Genomic DNA, 18,210 nt, shown 5'->3' on the forward strand with positions numbered 1-18,210 from the left:
ATGCTGGTGCTGACCAACATTTTGGCAGACCTACCAAAATCAAGGGGAAAATATGGGTAGATTGTGTTAATTGAGGCAAAAAGGCAAAAAGTTCATCCTTTCATCATCTCTCCTGCTAGAATTGTTCTATTACTGATGCAGAAAAGAAAACACCCTAGATCCGTGGTGGCGAACCTATGGCACGAGTGCCACAGGTGGCACCTGGAGCCATATCTGTTGGCACGTGAGCCGTTGCCCTAGCTCAGCACACTGCCCAGCTGATTTTAGGCTCATGCAGGGACACTGGGATGGTGTTTTCAGCCTCTTGAGGGCCTGCAGGGGGCAGGGAAGCCATTTTCACCCTCCCCTGGTTCCAGGGAAGCCTCTGGAGGGGAAAAAATGGGCCTACCCAGGGAGCAGGGAAGAAGGAGTTGTTGGCACATGCACAGGGGATAGAGCAGCCGGGGTGTGTCACACACATGTGCAGGGGTGTGGGGCACATGTGGCCATTGAATTATGGGTGTGGGCACACACACGCATGCTTTCAGCACCCAAGGGAAACAAGGTTCACTATCACTGCCCTAGATTGTCATTTCTCCTTTCCATACTGTCTAGGACCATCTGATTTCACCACCAGCAAAAAATTTCATATGACCTTCCGACATTTGTGCTTTAAAGATTCACTCCACACGCCAGCTATGATACGAAGCATTAACTCTGAGAAGCTGACTTATTTTTTTTTTTAAAGTTAAAGGAGAAGATTCTACTGTTGCTTTTTGGAAGCCAACCAATTCCCAGCCCAAGTAGAACTGGGCTGCAGTTCCCCAAATATGAATGAAGCTGTCTGGGGTTGCTGGGGATTTTGAAGTTTCCTTATTGCCTCCCTTCTCTTTCTTTAGATTCAGGTGCATCCCACTAAGTTGGCTGAAGCTTGCTCTGCTGACAATACATTTAACAGTGTTATCCATATCCCAGCCATTACATCGAGCGAGAAAAATGCCAGAACGTGCTGCAATTCTCAGGAGCGTCATGATAACATCCAGCTCCACCTTGAATGCTCTTCCAAAAGAACACTCACATGACATGACTTAAAAGGAATTTTGCATATATTTTTCCTCCAGTCTGTTAAGGAACCTATTAATTTAAAAGTGTGTCTCAAAGCTCTGGGCGAGTCTCACAGGGCTCTCCCACTCTCTTCCCCCCTCCAAATATTGTGATATTTTTGGGGAAAACCCCTTGAGATTGGATGTGCTGACAACTCAATGGGACATTACTCTATTTGCTTTAGAGTTTGACAAAGATTATGTGCAAATGGATGTTTCTTTTAAGTGGCATATGTAGAAACGTGTATATGCTTGCAGGTTGAGGCATAACTTAAATATATTTCATTCAGATAATGAGTGAGGGAGTTTTGGCATTTAACAGAACTACATACCTATTTAACACCAAAGACCATTTAAACTAACCTCCCTGTGGCGGAACACAAACAGAATTAATAAAAGAGAATATTCGTAAATCAGAATTGAACTGTGGGGTCCCTGCTTTGCCCTCTAAGCTTGGCTGTTTTCTTGCAGAAGTCTCATTACCCAATTAGGCAACATCATCAGTGCTAACACAGAGACAACTGGGTCACAGAGGGCATCACAAATGCAATTGTTGCTGAGCAGATAAACAGTAGAAAGAAGCAAACTATTTGCAAGTCCACTGCACATGCTTTGCAGGGTCAAATATCATGTGTGAAGCAGGTCAAGAATTCACATTGAAATCACTAAATAAGATTTTGGATTCCACCTTTGTCCTCCACTATTTTCATTACTGACATATACAGTCATTTTTGCAGGGGGTAAAAAAACGGCTTAAGTTTGCCAGTAAAAGACAACCAATAGCAACAATTATCCATATCTTTCTTTATGAATAAAGGTACCGTTCATTTCTTTATTACAAGTTGATGCAATGTGATTGAACAAAACATTATTTTTTTTAGTCTCTTGAAACTGATTATAAAGCATCACTATTAGCACGATTCACAGCTGAATTGCTTCAGAGGGAATTAAGATCTACTTAAATGTAGGTCAGCAAACATCCTTGCAATTTATCTGCACGGTGGAATGGATCAGAGTCATGAACTGGGAGTGAGCCATTTTTCAAATGGGAGATGCTATCTAGGAACTTTGCACAATACATAAAAACAAACGTCTTTGAAAATGAACTAAACTAACTTACTGAGAAGTTGTGAAATCTCAATGTTTCACCATGGGTTTAGCAATCTTAGTATGGCATATGGGCATACCATGAGATCGCATGAGATTAAGTGATCTTCTGATATCTATCAACAAGTTTAATTTATTTTTTAATATGCTTTGGGGGATAGTATTTAATGGCGTCAGAAGCACCATGGTAGCATATTGCTGAGTTTATGATTAGACTCCTTAAAATCAATGGGACTGAAAATGTCAATATGTGTTCAATTTACTAATGCTATGTAGATTTTGAAAATGCTGGACCATCAGCACACACAGGCATATACATACAGACAAATCTAGAAGCAGAGGACTATTTTTATGCTCACCATGAGTCTGCTATCCAGAGAGAATCTCTTCCCAAATTCCTTTTTTACCAGTTGCTGCTTTTTATCCATAATGTTCTTTGTTGGAAATGCCATGTATTTGCAATTTTCACTGGGAAGAAAATAAAAATACATTTATTTTATTAAAAAATAAATAAACTTGTTAAAATAATAGGAATCTCTCTGTGTCTGTGTATCTATCACCCTGCCGGAAGTAAATCTACATATTTCACTCTTCTTTGACATTTTGATATATACCGGTGTATACATTTAAGACTGGTCAGAGCTGTAAGTACTGCAGATCACAACACTACACGAGCACACAACAGATACAAACTCAAACCTTGACTGTAGAAAATATGACGTTGCAACAGAGTGATTAATGCCTGGAACTCACTACCTGACTCTGTGGCTTCATCACCAACCCCCAAAAACTTTATCCTTAGACTGTCCATTGTTGACCTCACCCGATTCCTAAGAGGTCACCCGATTCTGTAATAGCCATGCATAAGTGCACCAGCCTGTCTACCATCCCTGTGCAATTGTTCCCTCCTATCAGTACCCATCTTATGTATATAAACAATGTTATGTCTATGTATATTACAAATACGTACTTGACAAATAATAAATGAATGAATGAATAAATAAATAAATAAATAATAAACAAACAAACAAACAAACAAACAAACAGGTAAATAAATAAATCTCTCTAGCCCATATACTATAGGGTGCAGAACATATAACATCCAAGCTTAACAATGTGCAGATCAACAGTTACTGAATGTTCTCAGTTCTAAATGGTTACTTGTCTGGTAGTGATTATGCAAAATGAAATTTCTTTCCTTCTCCACTGGAAAAGGAACATCTCAAAACACCCAGAAGCAGTTGGCATCTTCTGCAGGTCACCTGCTCAAGCTTATTTGCTTAAGAGTTCCACCATCACGATTAGTGCAACTTTAGAAAATCAAAATCATGGACAGATGCACGTGAACTTTAATGAGCAGATGCCTTAATTAGTAACTCATTAGGTTTCAGTGAACAACAACAAGGACTTCGGGCAAGTTAGTGGTCACTGAGTTATTTAATAAAATTCCTCATACAAGTCAAGTCAGGCATTGGAGGCTTCTAACATTGTTTCATACTTTCTTTAATGAGTGTACAATTGAACAAGGCTTTGAACCTGAGGCTCCTTGCTTATAAAAGCTACTCTAGGATTTTCTTGAGACCCTTTTCTGATATACAGCGAGTTCACTAATGGTTTCTTACTTTTTCTAAATCTGGTTGTAACAATGAATATATTGTTTGTTTGCATTTATATGTTATTTGCAATGCTTATATAGTCACATGTTTTTGCTGAATTTGAAAATTATATATAAGGCAGAGAATTAACAGTTGAGCCACCAGACCTAATCCCTCCAGCTCTGTACCAGGGAGAGGCTATATGTTTGTTTGTTTGTTTGTTTGTTTGTTTTTTATGTCGGATCACCCTGGTATATTGAAGGAACGTCACAGCTCCTTTTTGCCTCTAGGCCCAACCCAGGACCATTTCAAGGCAGTTAATTTATTCATAGCCGACAACTATATTCTGTATGTATCAAATGTTTTTTTAGCTGAAATTTTAAAATTAAGGGAGACTAGGATGGTATCATTTCGGCCTTGTTCTGGCCTCATCAGTTATATATGCCTATATATATATATAGGCATAAAATCCCAGACTTAGAGGTGAATGCCTCACTCAGGGCATTTCGGAGTAATATAAACTTGCAGAATATTAGCAACATTGGACATTGTGCAGCTTTGATGGAAAGGCTGCTGCTGCTACAGAGGTGGCTCTCATGTAGCTCAGCAACTTTAAGGTGGGTAGACTGGAGAATGCTGTCTGGAGAATTCTGGGAGCTGAAATCTACACACTTTAAAGTTGCTGTGGTTGAAAAACCACTAAACTAACCTGTATTTTGTAAATCGCATAAGGGGTAAATCTCAACAGGATTTGTTTAGATGATCAGATCAGATTCAATCTGTTTAGCCATTCTGTGCGTGTGCAGAACACCCTGCCTTTTCTTTGAACATATTTCAATGCAAATTGGGTGCTCTGGGGTGGAGCTCCATTTTTGCTACCCCACTGCATTCCACACTGTCCGGGGAGTAGCCCACCCTGTATACACATACACATACACACACACACACACACACACACACACACACACACACGTACACAGAGAGAGATACACATACACATACATACATAAGTACATACATGCTTATAAGATAAAATAAGAGCAAAGTCTTCCTTCCCCAAAGGCAGTCAGCTGCTAGCAGGGAAGGATTTACTTTACTCCCTTTGAAGAGATACTCATAGTTGCAGATGACTTGCAACCATCTGCTAAGCAATGAATATATATATATATATATTAAAAAGATCACAAATGACATTCACAGTCCATAATTCTCCTACACTTTGTATCATCAACACATTTTGATTGCCTTGTCTGTATTTGGTTATTTCAAAAGAAGAGGCAGAGAGGAAGAAAATAAGAACAGTAACTTTAGTATTTTTGGTGACAGGAAATGTAGATAAATTCTATAATTTCTCCTCAGGAAAAAATTGTAGATCTGGTTGACCAATGGCCAAATAGCCACTGATTAAATTTTAATGTAATCTCCACATGAAAAAATAATGTTGAATGCATTTCATTCAGTAGAAATTCAATAGAGAATAATTTTTAGTTTATATATCACATGCAAACAAGATTTGTAAATAGTTTGCTTGGTTGACTAGGTTTGCAGTTTGCATTCAGTTACAGTGTAGTTGGCTTGGTATTGATAGTGTGTTTTGTATGGCTTATTCAATAAGCTAATCAAACCATGGCTGAACACATAAAATAACCCAAGGTATTCTCTCACTTTGCTACTCCTTTAGTATTTTCCATGCTCTATGGCAATGGCAGTAGAAATTTTTACTTAATTTACTGTGACTACTTGTAGCTACAATCTAAATAGAAATATTCAAAGGTATTGGGTTAAATCATTCTTTTCCACAAGTGGTAAAATCATGAAGCAATACACCTGGCATTTTCAGGGCATAATTTATATGATAGTGTATGTCAGGGGTGGGTTCTAACTTATCTCGCTGCCAGTTTGCTTCCTCCCATGCCACATGGGGGTGCCTCATGAACACGCGCACACAAAACATGTGTGTACCTGTGCAGTGCCAAAAAATCCAAGGGGAAAAAAAACTGAAAACAACATGGTGACTGCATGTACAATGCGGGAAACTCGGCTACTGCACATGCTCAGAAGAAAAAAACTTCAATCAATTTTTTTTTAAAAAAAATTCAAAGATGGCTGTACCCATGAACTGGCACCAACTGAACCAGTTCTGTGATGTCACTGTGACATCACTAGTGGATCGCTACTGGTTTGGGCAAACCGGTCTGAACCAGGAGGAACCTGCCTCTGGTGTATGTCCGGAAAACATTTAGAATATTAAGCTTTGCTTTAAGGCAGGGGTGGACATGCTGGCTCAGGAATTCTAGGAGTTGAAGTTGAGAGGTTGTAAACTTGTAATAGCATTTAGACCTATACACCACTCAATAGTACTTTACAGCTCTCTTTTAAGCAGTTTACAATGTCAGCATCTTGCACCCAATAAATTACTTTTTGAGATATTCATGAGCTGGAAGAGCCAGTGGTAACATGGTCAATCAATAAATTAGCATAGCAGACTCAGCCAATGGGAGTTAGTTGTTACTGAGTCTATGCAGGAGAAACTGTAAGCTTAAGGCTGGGTATAGTTCCAGTCTCAACAAGGTCTCAGACTTAACTAATTAAATCTGGTCAAATCTGTGTTGGATTTCATAAGGCAGGAGACGGTCCAGTAAGTAACCTGGTCATAAATATATGTTATTATGATTATAAAGAAGTTATTTAATTCAGCTAAAATCAGTCAACCGTGTGAGCTTCTTCTTTTTCAACAGAGAAAAATCTGCAATATTACTGACCTTGGAAGGATGGAAAGCTGAATCAACCTTGAGCTGGTCAGGATCGAATTGATGGCAATTCTGCAATACTGAATTAGCCTGCAATACTGCATTCTAAGCACTGTGCCACCATATTTGCCCCATCCCTTGTTTAAGGTGAAGGTAAAATCCTCAAATTGAGCTTGACTTTGGTGATTTTGCATCCTCCTTCCCATTTGGTTTTCTCTGGGACGATATAGAACTAGCTCTCCACTGAATTTACCCTAAGGTTTTCAACTTCCTATTGTTACCTAATTTTTCACGATGAACAATGTTCGTTTAGATGCTGCCAACAACTTGCTTTATTAGTAATGGTGATGCAGGATGTGAAATAGCTCATACTTCTGCCAATAGTAATATTCCTGCAACCTCTTTTAGATTCAGACCACATGAGCAGTGGGTGTAAGCTACTCCTACAAGATTGCTGTTCAATGACCAAAATCAAATATGAAAAAGTTGATGATGAACAAATGTCTGTATTAATAAAGTTCTAAACATATCACTGTTAATTTCCCAGAATCTTATTCTTCTTTCCCCTTTCCTCCCTACCATATACAGTATCTCAATGCCATTCAGAAGAATTTTGATTACAGTGATAAATAGGCAGAAGGCCATCCATCTTTAAAAGCCAAATACATAAGGCTTCCCATTTCATAAATTGAAAAGGCCACCATTAACGTTATTTTGTATCTATTATAAAATATAGCAGTGACACATCCTGAAATGTTGCTAAAAGGTAATTTTCTGAACTCATTAAAGGTAACATAATTTTACTGATGAAACTATGCTATTCTGAGGTTTATAATAATGAAAGTAGGAAACCTCATGCTAAATTCCAAGGACTTGGATGGCTTCACAGATTCACGGTTACCCACCAAGAAAGTTGGATATGTAATAAAAATGTGTATATACAAGACATTGTCAGATCTTGTTACAGGTATATAATATGCTCATTTATAGTTTTCCTTGACTGAGAATCACAAGAGTTTTCTCTACAACAGATATGTCAATATTTTTATAAATGCTCAATGATCACTGCTAAGAAGTTCTTAATCACATTCAGTGTGCAGCTTTATTTTATACATTGCAACACCATCCTTGTCTAACTATTGATGTTGAACATAGTTTCAGTTCTCCTGAGATTTGCACAACATTGATGAATGCTATCAAAGTCATAAGGAAAATCTATGTGGATAACCAATCAAGCTTTATTATGGTTGAATTCTGATTAACAGTTTGCTGGACAACATAGCAATGTATCATTCGATTACAATCATAGATCTGTACAATTAAGATTCACTGTGGAGAAGATGAAAAAGAAGTTGGAATTGTGTCTTGAACGGATGATAAATAATTTGTGTTGATTCCTGATGGAAACATACCCTTGGAATGTTTATGATACCAAAGGAATGGGGTTTATTTTTTAGAATTGAAAGGAGAAGTAAGGCAAGCTATAATATTCCTCTGCATGTATTCAGAAGTGAATCCCACTGATGCAAAGGATACTGCTCAAAAAATGAAGGGAACACTTAAACAACACAATATAACTCCAAGTAAATCAAACTTCTGTGAAATCAAACTGTCCAGTTAGGAAGCAACACTGATTGGCAATCAATTTCACATGCTGTTGTGCATATTCAACTTTGCACAGAACAAAGTATTCAATGAGAATATTTCATTCATTCAGATCTAGGATGTGTTATTTGAGTGTTCCCTCTATTTATTTTTTTGAGCAGTATATATAGTTGCAAACTTAGAATAGGTTAGCTATAGACTCAATTAAATTTATCTCTAAACTCCACAGAGGGCTAAAATTTAATATCCAGTCTGAAAATGATCCACGTTTTTTATTCATTTCTACCAGTGGTGGGTTGTAAATGATTTTGCTACCAGTTCACACATGCACTCATCATGCTTCTGTGCATGTACAGATGCATTCTGCACATGTGCAGAAACTCTGCCACCCATCACTGATGCTACCGGTTCTAAGAACTGGGCCAAACTGGGATCAATACATCACTGATTTCTACGCGACTGAATGTTGCCCACTCTAGATGATTTTTGAATATTCAAGTGATACCAGCTTGTAAAATAACGTATAATAACAGAAAAAGAGTTCAATGGTTTTGATCAGTACAGTTATTTATTTATTTATTTATTTATTCGTTTGTTTGTTTGTTTGTTTGTTTATTTATTTATTTATTTTGTCCAATACATAATACACATTGAAGAGAATAGATATGTAATAATATAAATAAAGAAAAGAATAGAAGAAAAGATATAAAAGTATAGGTGAACATATTTGAAAGGAAGAAAAGATAAATGGGATAAGGAGAGACAATTGGACAGGGGACGGAAGGCACACTGGTGCACTTATGTACGCCCCTTACTGACTTCTTAGGAACCTGGAGAGGTCAATCGTGAATAGTCTAAGGGAAAAATGTTGGGGGTTAGGGGTTGACACTACTGAGTCAAGTAATGAGTTCCACGCTTTGACAACTCGGTTACTGAAGTCATATTTTTTACAGTCAAGTTTGGAGCGGTTAATATTAAGTTTGAATCTGTTGCCTGCTCTTGTGTTGTTGTGATTGAAGCTGAAGTAGTTCTGGGAAATTTTATGTCAGAATGGTTGAGGAACATTAGACTATTAAAGCAGCTTTGTCAGATAAGGCCTAGGAATGTTTACACACCATTCTATCTTATAGCAGCCACTAAGTTGCATCTAGGAGACCCTCAAACAAGAAAACAAAGTAGCCATCTTTCTCAATTTTTGCCTTCCTCTTCCTATTTTCTATTTTCAATTTCCTATTTTCCCCACAACAACTTGTGAGCTGAGTTGAGCTGAAAGAGATTGACTGACCCAAAGGCATGTGGCTAGATTTCATAGCTAGGGTAGGACTAGAACTCCCTATCTCCCACTCTCTAGCCTGATGCCTTAACCATTACACCAAACTAGACCAAATTTAAATCATCCTTAACTCTGCTGGATTAATATTATGTTTCTCCCTTATTCTCACAGTCTCCAAGGAGAGTAACAACAAGTATATTAGCCTTTTTTCACCCATTACATGGAGTGGGAGGGACTGAGGCCAGAAATGGGAATGATGACAGCAACTCTCATGCCGATATAAGACCTTGGCAGCTCAAGGAAGAGTGAAGAGCATTTCAGCTCAGCAGTGTGGACAAGTTCTTGGATGCTGTTAATGGCAGAGGTCCAGTGTGGGAGATAGGAAAGGCAGAAGAGAAAATGCTTGAAGGAGCAGAAGGAATGTCTTTCTAATATCTTCTGATTTCCAACTTCTATCACATACCATTAATGCTTTATCTGTCTAATAAGAGGCCACATCTGGCTAGGTAACAAATAGATGAAAGTTGCCTGTTTCCTAGTATAAAATGGAACTGCGGTATTACTTTTTCCTTGGTTCACACTTGATTTGCAGTCCATGCAAATAGTTTTATAAGTATTAAGTCTAAGTGTCTCTCTTCTGCAACTACACCAGAAGCAATAATGTCTTAAGTGCAGAGGGGAGAAAGCTAACTAGGCAATTATATGTGCATTTTATAGCCATTGTGCTTGCAAATACATAAACTATGCTAATACTTAGAAAATACAATGAGACGGAAATTGTGAATCCGATAACAATCGCTGTAAACAAATTGAAGTGCCATGTTCATTATCCATGTAGCTGTCCACGCCAGGAACAGTGTTGCCAGGTGAAAGAGCAGAAACCAAATCATGCAGAAAACCGTTTCATCAGAACATGAAGACAATTATAACATCTGTTAATCTTTTGTGCCAGATGTAATTAGGTTCTATGGAGAAGTCACCCCTTAAGCAGATTCCTTTAGCATCTGTTCAAAGGACAAACAATTGTGGGTGGGTAATAAATGACCCTTTACAAGCAAGCAGTAAAATGTACATAGCATGAAGTATAAACAGATCACTTTCAGAAAAAAACAGTGTTTTGGCTTAACTCTTTACTTTAAAAAAATCCTGGAGTACCAACAGAATCACTATGTATATGGTTTACATTTGTGAAAAGAATATGAATCATAAAAGCTAATGCTTTGTTTGTCCTTTGTTGTTTACTGTCGACATAGGCTTCTAGTCTAAAAAGTTTGACTAATAATTTTATCGCTTTTTTCCAAACATGCCTATCTCTACAGGTAATCCTCAACATACGACCACAATTGAACCCAAAATTTCAGTTGCCAGGTGAGACTTTTGTTAAGTGAGTTTTGCCCTGTTTTCTAACCTTTCTTGCCCAGTTGATAAGTGAATCACTGCAATTGTTAAGTTAGTAACACAGTTGTTAAATGAATCTGGCTTTCCCGTTGACTTTGCTAGTCAGGAGGTCACAAAAGGTGATCACTGGAACCATTATATATATGAACCAATTACAAAGCATCTGAATTTTGATCCTGTAATCATGGGGAATGCTGCAACAGTTGCTAGTCATAAGTCACTTTTCTTAGTGCCATTGTCACTAACCAAATGGTTTTAAGTCGAGAACCTACCTGTCAACCCTGAAGCTGACCTGGCCGAAGCCATCTTGGAATTTTAGTGCTGCCACACTGGAGCAAGGAATAGATAGGGGGGAATAGAGATAGCTGAGGTTTTGTAGCCAAAATAAAATACTTTAGCTTTGGAACCAAGGACATTCTCACACCTGGCTGGAGGAAGGAGGAGTGATGTCATCAGACTAGTGGACACTGCTTTGATTGGGCCATGTGACCGATCATTTGGAGCTGAGGGGAAAACTTTTACTTTTAATTAGGTGAAAACCAAGGGCCCCCAGAGAGTTGGTCTTCACAAGATATATGCCAAAATACATGCATGACTAAGCGATGCCATCTGGCGGGACCCAGGGGAAGAGCCTTCTCTGTGGTGGCCCCGGCGGCCCCGGCTCCAGCCCTCTGGAATCAACTCCCGCTGGAGATTAGAACTGCCCCCACCCTCCTCACCTTTTGCAAGTTATTGAAAACCCACCTATGTCGCCAGGCATGGGGAAATTGATATGCCCTCTAGCTTTTACGATTTATGTATGGTTTGATTGGATTGTGTAACTATTTTACTGACAAGGGTTTTTAATTGTTTTTTCAAGTATTGGATTTGTACACTTTATTATTGTTGTGAGCAGCTCCGAGTCTCCGGAGAGGGGCGGCATTCAAATCAAATCAAATCAAATCAAATCAAATCAAATCAAATCAAAAAATAATGATATTTCCAATAAAGCTATTCTTTGAGGAATTCACTTGCCTCAGAGTTTTGCTTGCAATGGATCTATTACTTAGAACCCTGACAGAAAGATTATACCTGGGAATTCCTTTGCCATTGATTTTTAATCCCTGAGATTACACATTTTATTCTAATTCACTTCAGGCAGAAATGAAAACATTTCCTCATTAACTACAAATAATGCTAGTTTCTTTTTTTTAAAAAAATCAAATCCATCAAATACTCTGTATAAATCCTGTCCTTTAAAATGCATATAAAGGTAAATATTTATTTAAATTACCTATTGCCGTTTTATTCAGCTTAACATGGCCCTCTGCTGGCAATTCTCACCTCCAAATTTTACCAGCAAAAGCGTGTTTTGAAAGGACTTCATGTGAGCAGATTTACTTCAGAACAAGAAGCAAACTCATTTAAAAGAATAAATTGTTCTTTAAAAAAAAAAAAGTCCCAGCAATGTGATGAATGTGGGAAATTGCCTACTTACCTACTCTGTAAAACAAATGTTGAATGGCCAAACTGCAATTCACAACACAACACATTTCAGAGCTATCTCACAATTTAAAGATCCTATCTTTCAAAAGTTGCTCTTGTTTTTTATATTTGTGATGCCATGGCCATGGCTGGCTGGCAGGAATTTACCAAAAAGCAGTTCAACTATCTTATAGAATAACAGAATTGGTCTTCTACTCCAACCCCCTAATTTATTCAGAGACTCTATATCATTTCAGATAGGTGGTTGTCCAACCTCTTTTTAAAAATCTCCAATGATGTAACATCCACAACTTCTGGAGGCAAGTTGTTCCATTGATTAATTGTTATAACTATCAGGAAATGTCTCCCTAGATTACATTGATTCTGGGTTGGTTCTCTTCTTGATTATCTTTCACCCATTGCTTTTTCTCCTGCCCTCAAGTGCTTTGGAGAATAGGTTGACCACCTCTTTTTTGTGGCAGCCCTGCAGATATTGTAACACTGCTATCAGGTCACCCCTACACCTTCCTTTCATTAAACTAGACATACATAATTCCTGCTCTTATACTGTATACCAGTGATGGCGAACCTATGACACGCGTGTCAGCACTGACACGCGTAGCCATTTTTGGTGACACGCGGCTGCTCCCGAATCTCCCCTCTACTCTGCTGCTGAGAGTCTAGCGGTGGCAAGGAAGAAAGCCAGGGGGCGGGGAGGAAAGCACCCTATGGCAGAGCAGCAGCAGTTCCTCTCCCTGAAGGCAAGAAAGAAATTGGCCAATTGCAGGCCCGCTTTCCTCCTCCTCCTCCTCCAGACGCTAAGCTGCAGACCGTATTGGTCCCTTCAGTGCCGCTTTTTTGCTTCTTCGCCGCCCCGCGAGAAGCCTGGAAACCCTGCATGAGCGGCTGGAGGGGACCGTAAGCAAGCCATCAGGACCCCCGCACACTAACTTGCTGACGGCCATGCTGTCCCGGATCGTGGGGAGGGGAACTCTTCTCCCGCCAAGTGACGGCGAGGCCCTCCCAATGCTTGCCCGCCCAGGCCGCGCACTTGGAGCCGGGGTGACGGGCCTAGCCTCAGCTTACTTGGCCCCAGCGTGGCCGAAGCGTGGGGCGGAGTAGGCGGCGGCTGCTTCAGGCCCGCCCCCGAGCTGAGCTTCCTTTGGCTTCCTTCAAGGCAAAACTGCAAAGCTCACCTGCTGCCTCGAAGGAAGCCAAAGGAAACTCAGCTCAATGAGGATCGGCTGTTGGTCTCTTCAAGCTGCTGCCGCCCACTGCGGAGATCCCTTCGCCCGAACAGAGGCGGCGGCGGCGGGTTCAAGGGACCTACAGCCGGTCCTTTTTGGGGCTGTGTTGTTGCAGCATCTGAGGCCGCCGCCTCCGCCTCCAGGCGAAGGGATCTCCGCAGTGGGCGACAGCGGCAGGTTTAAGGGACCAACAGCCGGTCCTTTTCGGGGCTGCGTTGTTGCAGCCTCCGAGGCCACCTACCGAGGAGATCCCTTCGCCTGGAGGCGGAGGCAGCAGCGGCCTCAGACACTGCAACAACGCAGCCTCGAAAAGGACCGGCTGTTGGTCCCTTGAACCCCCCGCCACCGCCTCTGTTTAGCCCCCCCCCCCCCGCCCAGGAAAGAGTTGCAGCAGGAAAGCAGCGCATTTGAAAAGCGCGCTGCTTTCCCGTAAAGCCGGCTTTCCTGGCTGGCACAGGGCTTTCCCGGGCAGCTGGCTTGAACCTTGTGCCGGTTAGCAAAGCCGTCTGCCCGCCGGAGACGTGGAGAGAAAGAAGGGAAAAAGAGGGAGGGAAAGAGGAGAGGAAAGAAGGAGGGAAGGGAGAGAAAAGTGAACGAGAAGGAGAGAGAAAGGGAGGAAGAGGGGAAGGAAGGAAGAGATAAAGGAGAAGAGGAAGAGGAAAAATGAGAGGAGGAGAGGAGGAAAAGGAGAGGAAGAGGAGGAGGAAAAGGAGAGGAGGAGAAAGCGGAAGAGGAGAAGGAGAAGGAAGAGCAGGAGAAAGAGAACCAGAAGGAAATGGAGGAGATGAAGAGGAGGAGAAAAAGGAGAGGAGGAGGAAGAGGAGGAAAAGGAGAGGAAGAGGAGGAGAAAAAGGAGAGGAGGAATAGGGGGGAAAGGAGATGAAGAGGAGGAGAAAAAGGAGAGGAGGAGGAGGAGGAAGAGGAGGAGGAGAAAGAAAAGCAGGAGAGGAAGAGTAGGAGAAAAAGGAGAGGAGGAGGAAAAGGAGAGGAAGAGGAGGAGCAAAAGGAGAGGAGGAGGAAGAGAAGGAGGAGGAGAAAGAAAAGGAGAAGAGGAAGAGGAAAAATGAGAGGAGGAGGAAGAGGGGGGAAAGGAGAGAAGGAGGAGGAGAAAGAAAAGCAGGAGAGGAAGAGTAGGAGAAAAAGGAGAGGAGGAGGAAGAGGAGAAAAAGGAGAGGAGGAGGAAGAGGAGGAGAAAAAGGAGAGGAAGAAGAGAAGGAGGAGGAGAAAGAAAAGGAGAAGAGGAAGAGGAAAAATGAGAGGAGGAGGAAGAGGAGGAAAAGGAGAGGAAGAGGAGGATGAAAAGGAGAGGAGGAGGAAGAGAAGGAGGAGGAGAAAGAAAAGCAGGAGAGGAAGAGGAGGAGAAAAAGGAGAGGAGGAGGAAGAGGAGAGGAAGAGGAGTGGAGGAGGAAGAGAAGGAGGAGGAGAAAGAAAAGCAGGAGAGGAAGAGTAGGAGAAGAGTAGGAGAGAGGGAGAGGGAGGGGAAGAGGGGAAGAAAGGAAAAGAGAGAAAGAGAAAAAAGTGGAAGGAAGAGAGAAGGAAAGAAAGGAAGAGAGAGAGGGAGAGAGAGAGAGCAAGAAAGAAAGAATGAGTGATGAGAGAGGAAGGAAGAGAGTGAGTGAGAGTGAGAGTGGTTTTTTTCTCAAGGTGACACACCACCTGAGTTATGCTCGGGTTTTTGGCAAATTTTGACACACCAAGCTCAAAAGGTTGCCCATCACTGCTGTATACAGTAGGGCATCAAACCATCAAACCCAAATACCTTCATTTTCAAAACAACCAACAGCTTTCTATTTGTAGCTTTTTCAATGTGCAAACTTTCATAAGGATTTTCCATGGCACGAAAACCCTTTTGATTCTCTTTAGAATCAAAGGAACTCTTGTAAACCATCTAGCTGAAATCATCCGGAAGATCTCCAACCATCTTCATCTTCTACTTGTGGAGGAGTGTACAGGGAACTGCATCCTGTATCAAAATGTCTTAAATTTCTCCAGGCTCTTCCCAAACAAGTTAAAGTTTTATTCTGGAGATTGAATTGCGGGTGGGAAGCAAAGGATTTAAATGAGCCAGCTACAACTCCTTCTCCCTTTCTTTTAGGGTCTCTTCGAAATACTAAAAATGGACCAAAATTGGCTTGCGGAAGGAAAGAAGGAAATGGTAATTTCTGGATTTGGGGAACAAAGTGGAAATGAGAGCTGCAGAATCCTTTCATTCCAAATTGAAACAAAAAAAAAGTACCATTACATTTTTGCCCTTTTACCAAATGGCTTTTTGATAGGGTTAGCCTATTGTAGCTTGGCACACAGGTTGCCCATCTCTGAGTTATGTTACTGTTAAGGAAGGATCAGGAGTACTTTCGTATAATAGTTTCAAGTACCAAACTAAATTTTCCCTTTCTGAATATAGGGATTAAGATTAAATCATGTTCCAGTAAATTAAGTTCCAGTAAATCCTATTAAATCAGAATTATGACATTCAAACCAGCTTCACAAGAAGAAAAATATGATACAACAGTAGCATAACTGTACCAACACAACAGTTATGCAAAACACATGAAAGCTGCCCATGAATGTGAAAAGAATTTTTGCATACACAAATGCCCTTTCTTTAAAATCTACAAAACCAAAAGTTTCTTAATAAAGGATAGTTTATTATTCCATTTCCATCTCACTCAGAGCAGCCAGAACTAATAATGCCTTATTTTCCATCTGTGATTATTATTATTTTTCCATTTAAAGACAGATAAATTATCTGCCCGTGTTCCCATTTTGCATTTTCAAAGGAAAAGAAAAAAGAAAGAAAGAAAGGTGGATGGAGGCAAGAAAAAGGAGGAGGAGGAGGGAAAACTGTTGAATTTAACAATTGAGATAAGGCTGAAGCCTTATAATCAATTAGCACTGTCAAAGAAAATAATTTGCGACACAAATTTCCAGCTGCACAAATCTATTATGCATTCAGGCCATCCAGATCTCATCTGAGTCTGAGAAAACAAACTGGATCTTTCAGTGGCAAGCCTATCAAAACATGGGGCTCAACAGAAACATTGGTTCTATAAATGTCCATCTTTCCGCAGCATAATATTTACCGGCTGTTTTATTAACCAGGCTGCCTTGGCATTGAATTTGCATTGTTCACAGTGCAATAGGCAATTCCCACCACAGCGTTCAGCCCCGTCTGTCACACTACATGTCTTACTGGAGTTTGATACCTTAGTGCCAGTCAAAAGTAATCACCATGGCAAAAGGTTTTAAAGAATGGTCATATGTCTCAGGTTATTCATCATTTGGGTAACAATCAGAAAAGAACTCAAAAAACGTGGCTGCTGAAAGTGTTTATTTTTATTTATTTACATGCAAAATTTCTACAGCTGCTTCAAAATGACTCTGGGTAGCTTACAACAAGATATTAAACAATGCATTTAAATTTATTTATTTAAAAACTCATTTTCAAAAATACAGCATAAAGGAGATATTAAAAGCAACAATGGAGCCATCTCACAATCTCATTGGTCCCTTGGGATAACCCAGAGCTAATGACATATACAGCTTTTGAGCAACGAGGAGGAACAATGCTAACCTCACTTCACAGGGAACACACCAAGGTAGAAAAGGCTCAACTTCTGGGACCTGCCATGCATAGTTCCCTAACATATAGGACTTGCACGAATTGAGACCTGATGGATATAATGGGATGGACAGATGTAATTGAAGAGAGGTGACCCCTCGGGTAAACCATCCCAATGCCAAGAAAGGCTCTAAAGGTCAAAAACTACACCTTGAATTGGACCTGGAATCAATCTTGGCAATCAATGTAGCTCACAAAGCAGAAATGTAACATGTGCTGTTCTAGAAGCACACGTAACTGCCTAGACTACTGCATTTTGCAACAGCTAAAGCTTCGCAATACTCTTCATGGGCAGTTCCCTATAAAGCACATGGCACTAATCCAATCAGGAGGTGACTAAGACATGATTGACTGTGGGCAGAGCTCTCCTGATCTGGGAATGGCCACAAGTGGACATGACACAAAGCTGTGCAAAGTCTCTCCTAGCCACCTGCTCTTTGAGCTGCAGTAATGAGCCCAGGAAGCTCTCCAGATTGTGCAGGGATGCTATGTGGGTCATTCAGCATCAACGAGAACACAGTCCTAGAGCAGCAAGTCCCAACACATAAAACCACTTAGTCTTTCCAGTTCAGCTGAAGCCTGTTGTTTCCCACTCAGATCCTCACAGGAACAAGATGTCCATGGCATTGTTTAATTCGGAGATACAATATGATACAATATGTAGTTATTATCGGGGTGAAATTCATCCGCTCTATCTGGCTCGTGTGATTCGGTAGGGCTGACTATGTGAAGCCCCCCACCGCCGCCTGAACATCATGACCATCAAATCATCATGATGATTTTCAACATTTGCACATGTGCAGAATGCTTTGTGCATGCGCAAATGCGGTACATGCACATTTGAGAGTCCATAGGGAAGGTATGTGAATTCCACCCTTGGTTAGTATGCTGATGATACCTCACCCCCTTCGTGACAGATGAGCTTGCCCAGCGGCCTCTTTGAAGTTGTTGAATAGTAGCAAAGAGAACACCAAACCCCATGGTATACCTCATTTTTACCATAGTTGACTTTGAATTCAGAGATTCCTTCTTAGATGCAATACCCATTTATCAAACTCTGTTGGGTC

At 40.6% G+C, this 18,210-nt stretch overlaps 1 protein-coding gene and 1 long non-coding RNA gene across 2 annotated transcripts in view; one reads left to right on the forward strand and one right to left on the reverse strand.

Annotated features, from left to right (window-relative positions):
- Positions 1-18,210, reverse strand: part of NCKAP5 (NCK associated protein 5) — an 845,077-nt gene that overhangs the window by 738,688 nt on the left and 88,179 nt on the right. Inside the window, exon 2 of the mRNA XM_070731175.1 lies at positions 2,549-2,657. Coding sequence (XP_070587276.1) covers positions 2,549-2,641 — 93 coding nt within the window. The 5' untranslated portion in view covers positions 2,642-2,657. The remainder of the gene's footprint in view (positions 1-2,548; positions 2,658-18,210) is intronic.
- On the forward strand, positions 6,552-15,711 carry LOC139159679 (uncharacterized). Its single transcript, XR_011557818.1, has 3 exons — positions 6,552-6,681; positions 10,732-10,780; positions 15,617-15,711. It is a non-coding gene; the product is annotated as an uncharacterized lncRNA (long non-coding RNA).

The sequence above is a fragment of the Erythrolamprus reginae genome, chromosome 1 (genome assembly GCF_031021105.1).
Source record: "Erythrolamprus reginae isolate rEryReg1 chromosome 1, rEryReg1.hap1, whole genome shotgun sequence".
In the NCBI taxonomy this organism is placed as follows: domain Eukaryota; kingdom Metazoa; phylum Chordata; class Lepidosauria; order Squamata; family Dipsadidae; genus Erythrolamprus; species Erythrolamprus reginae.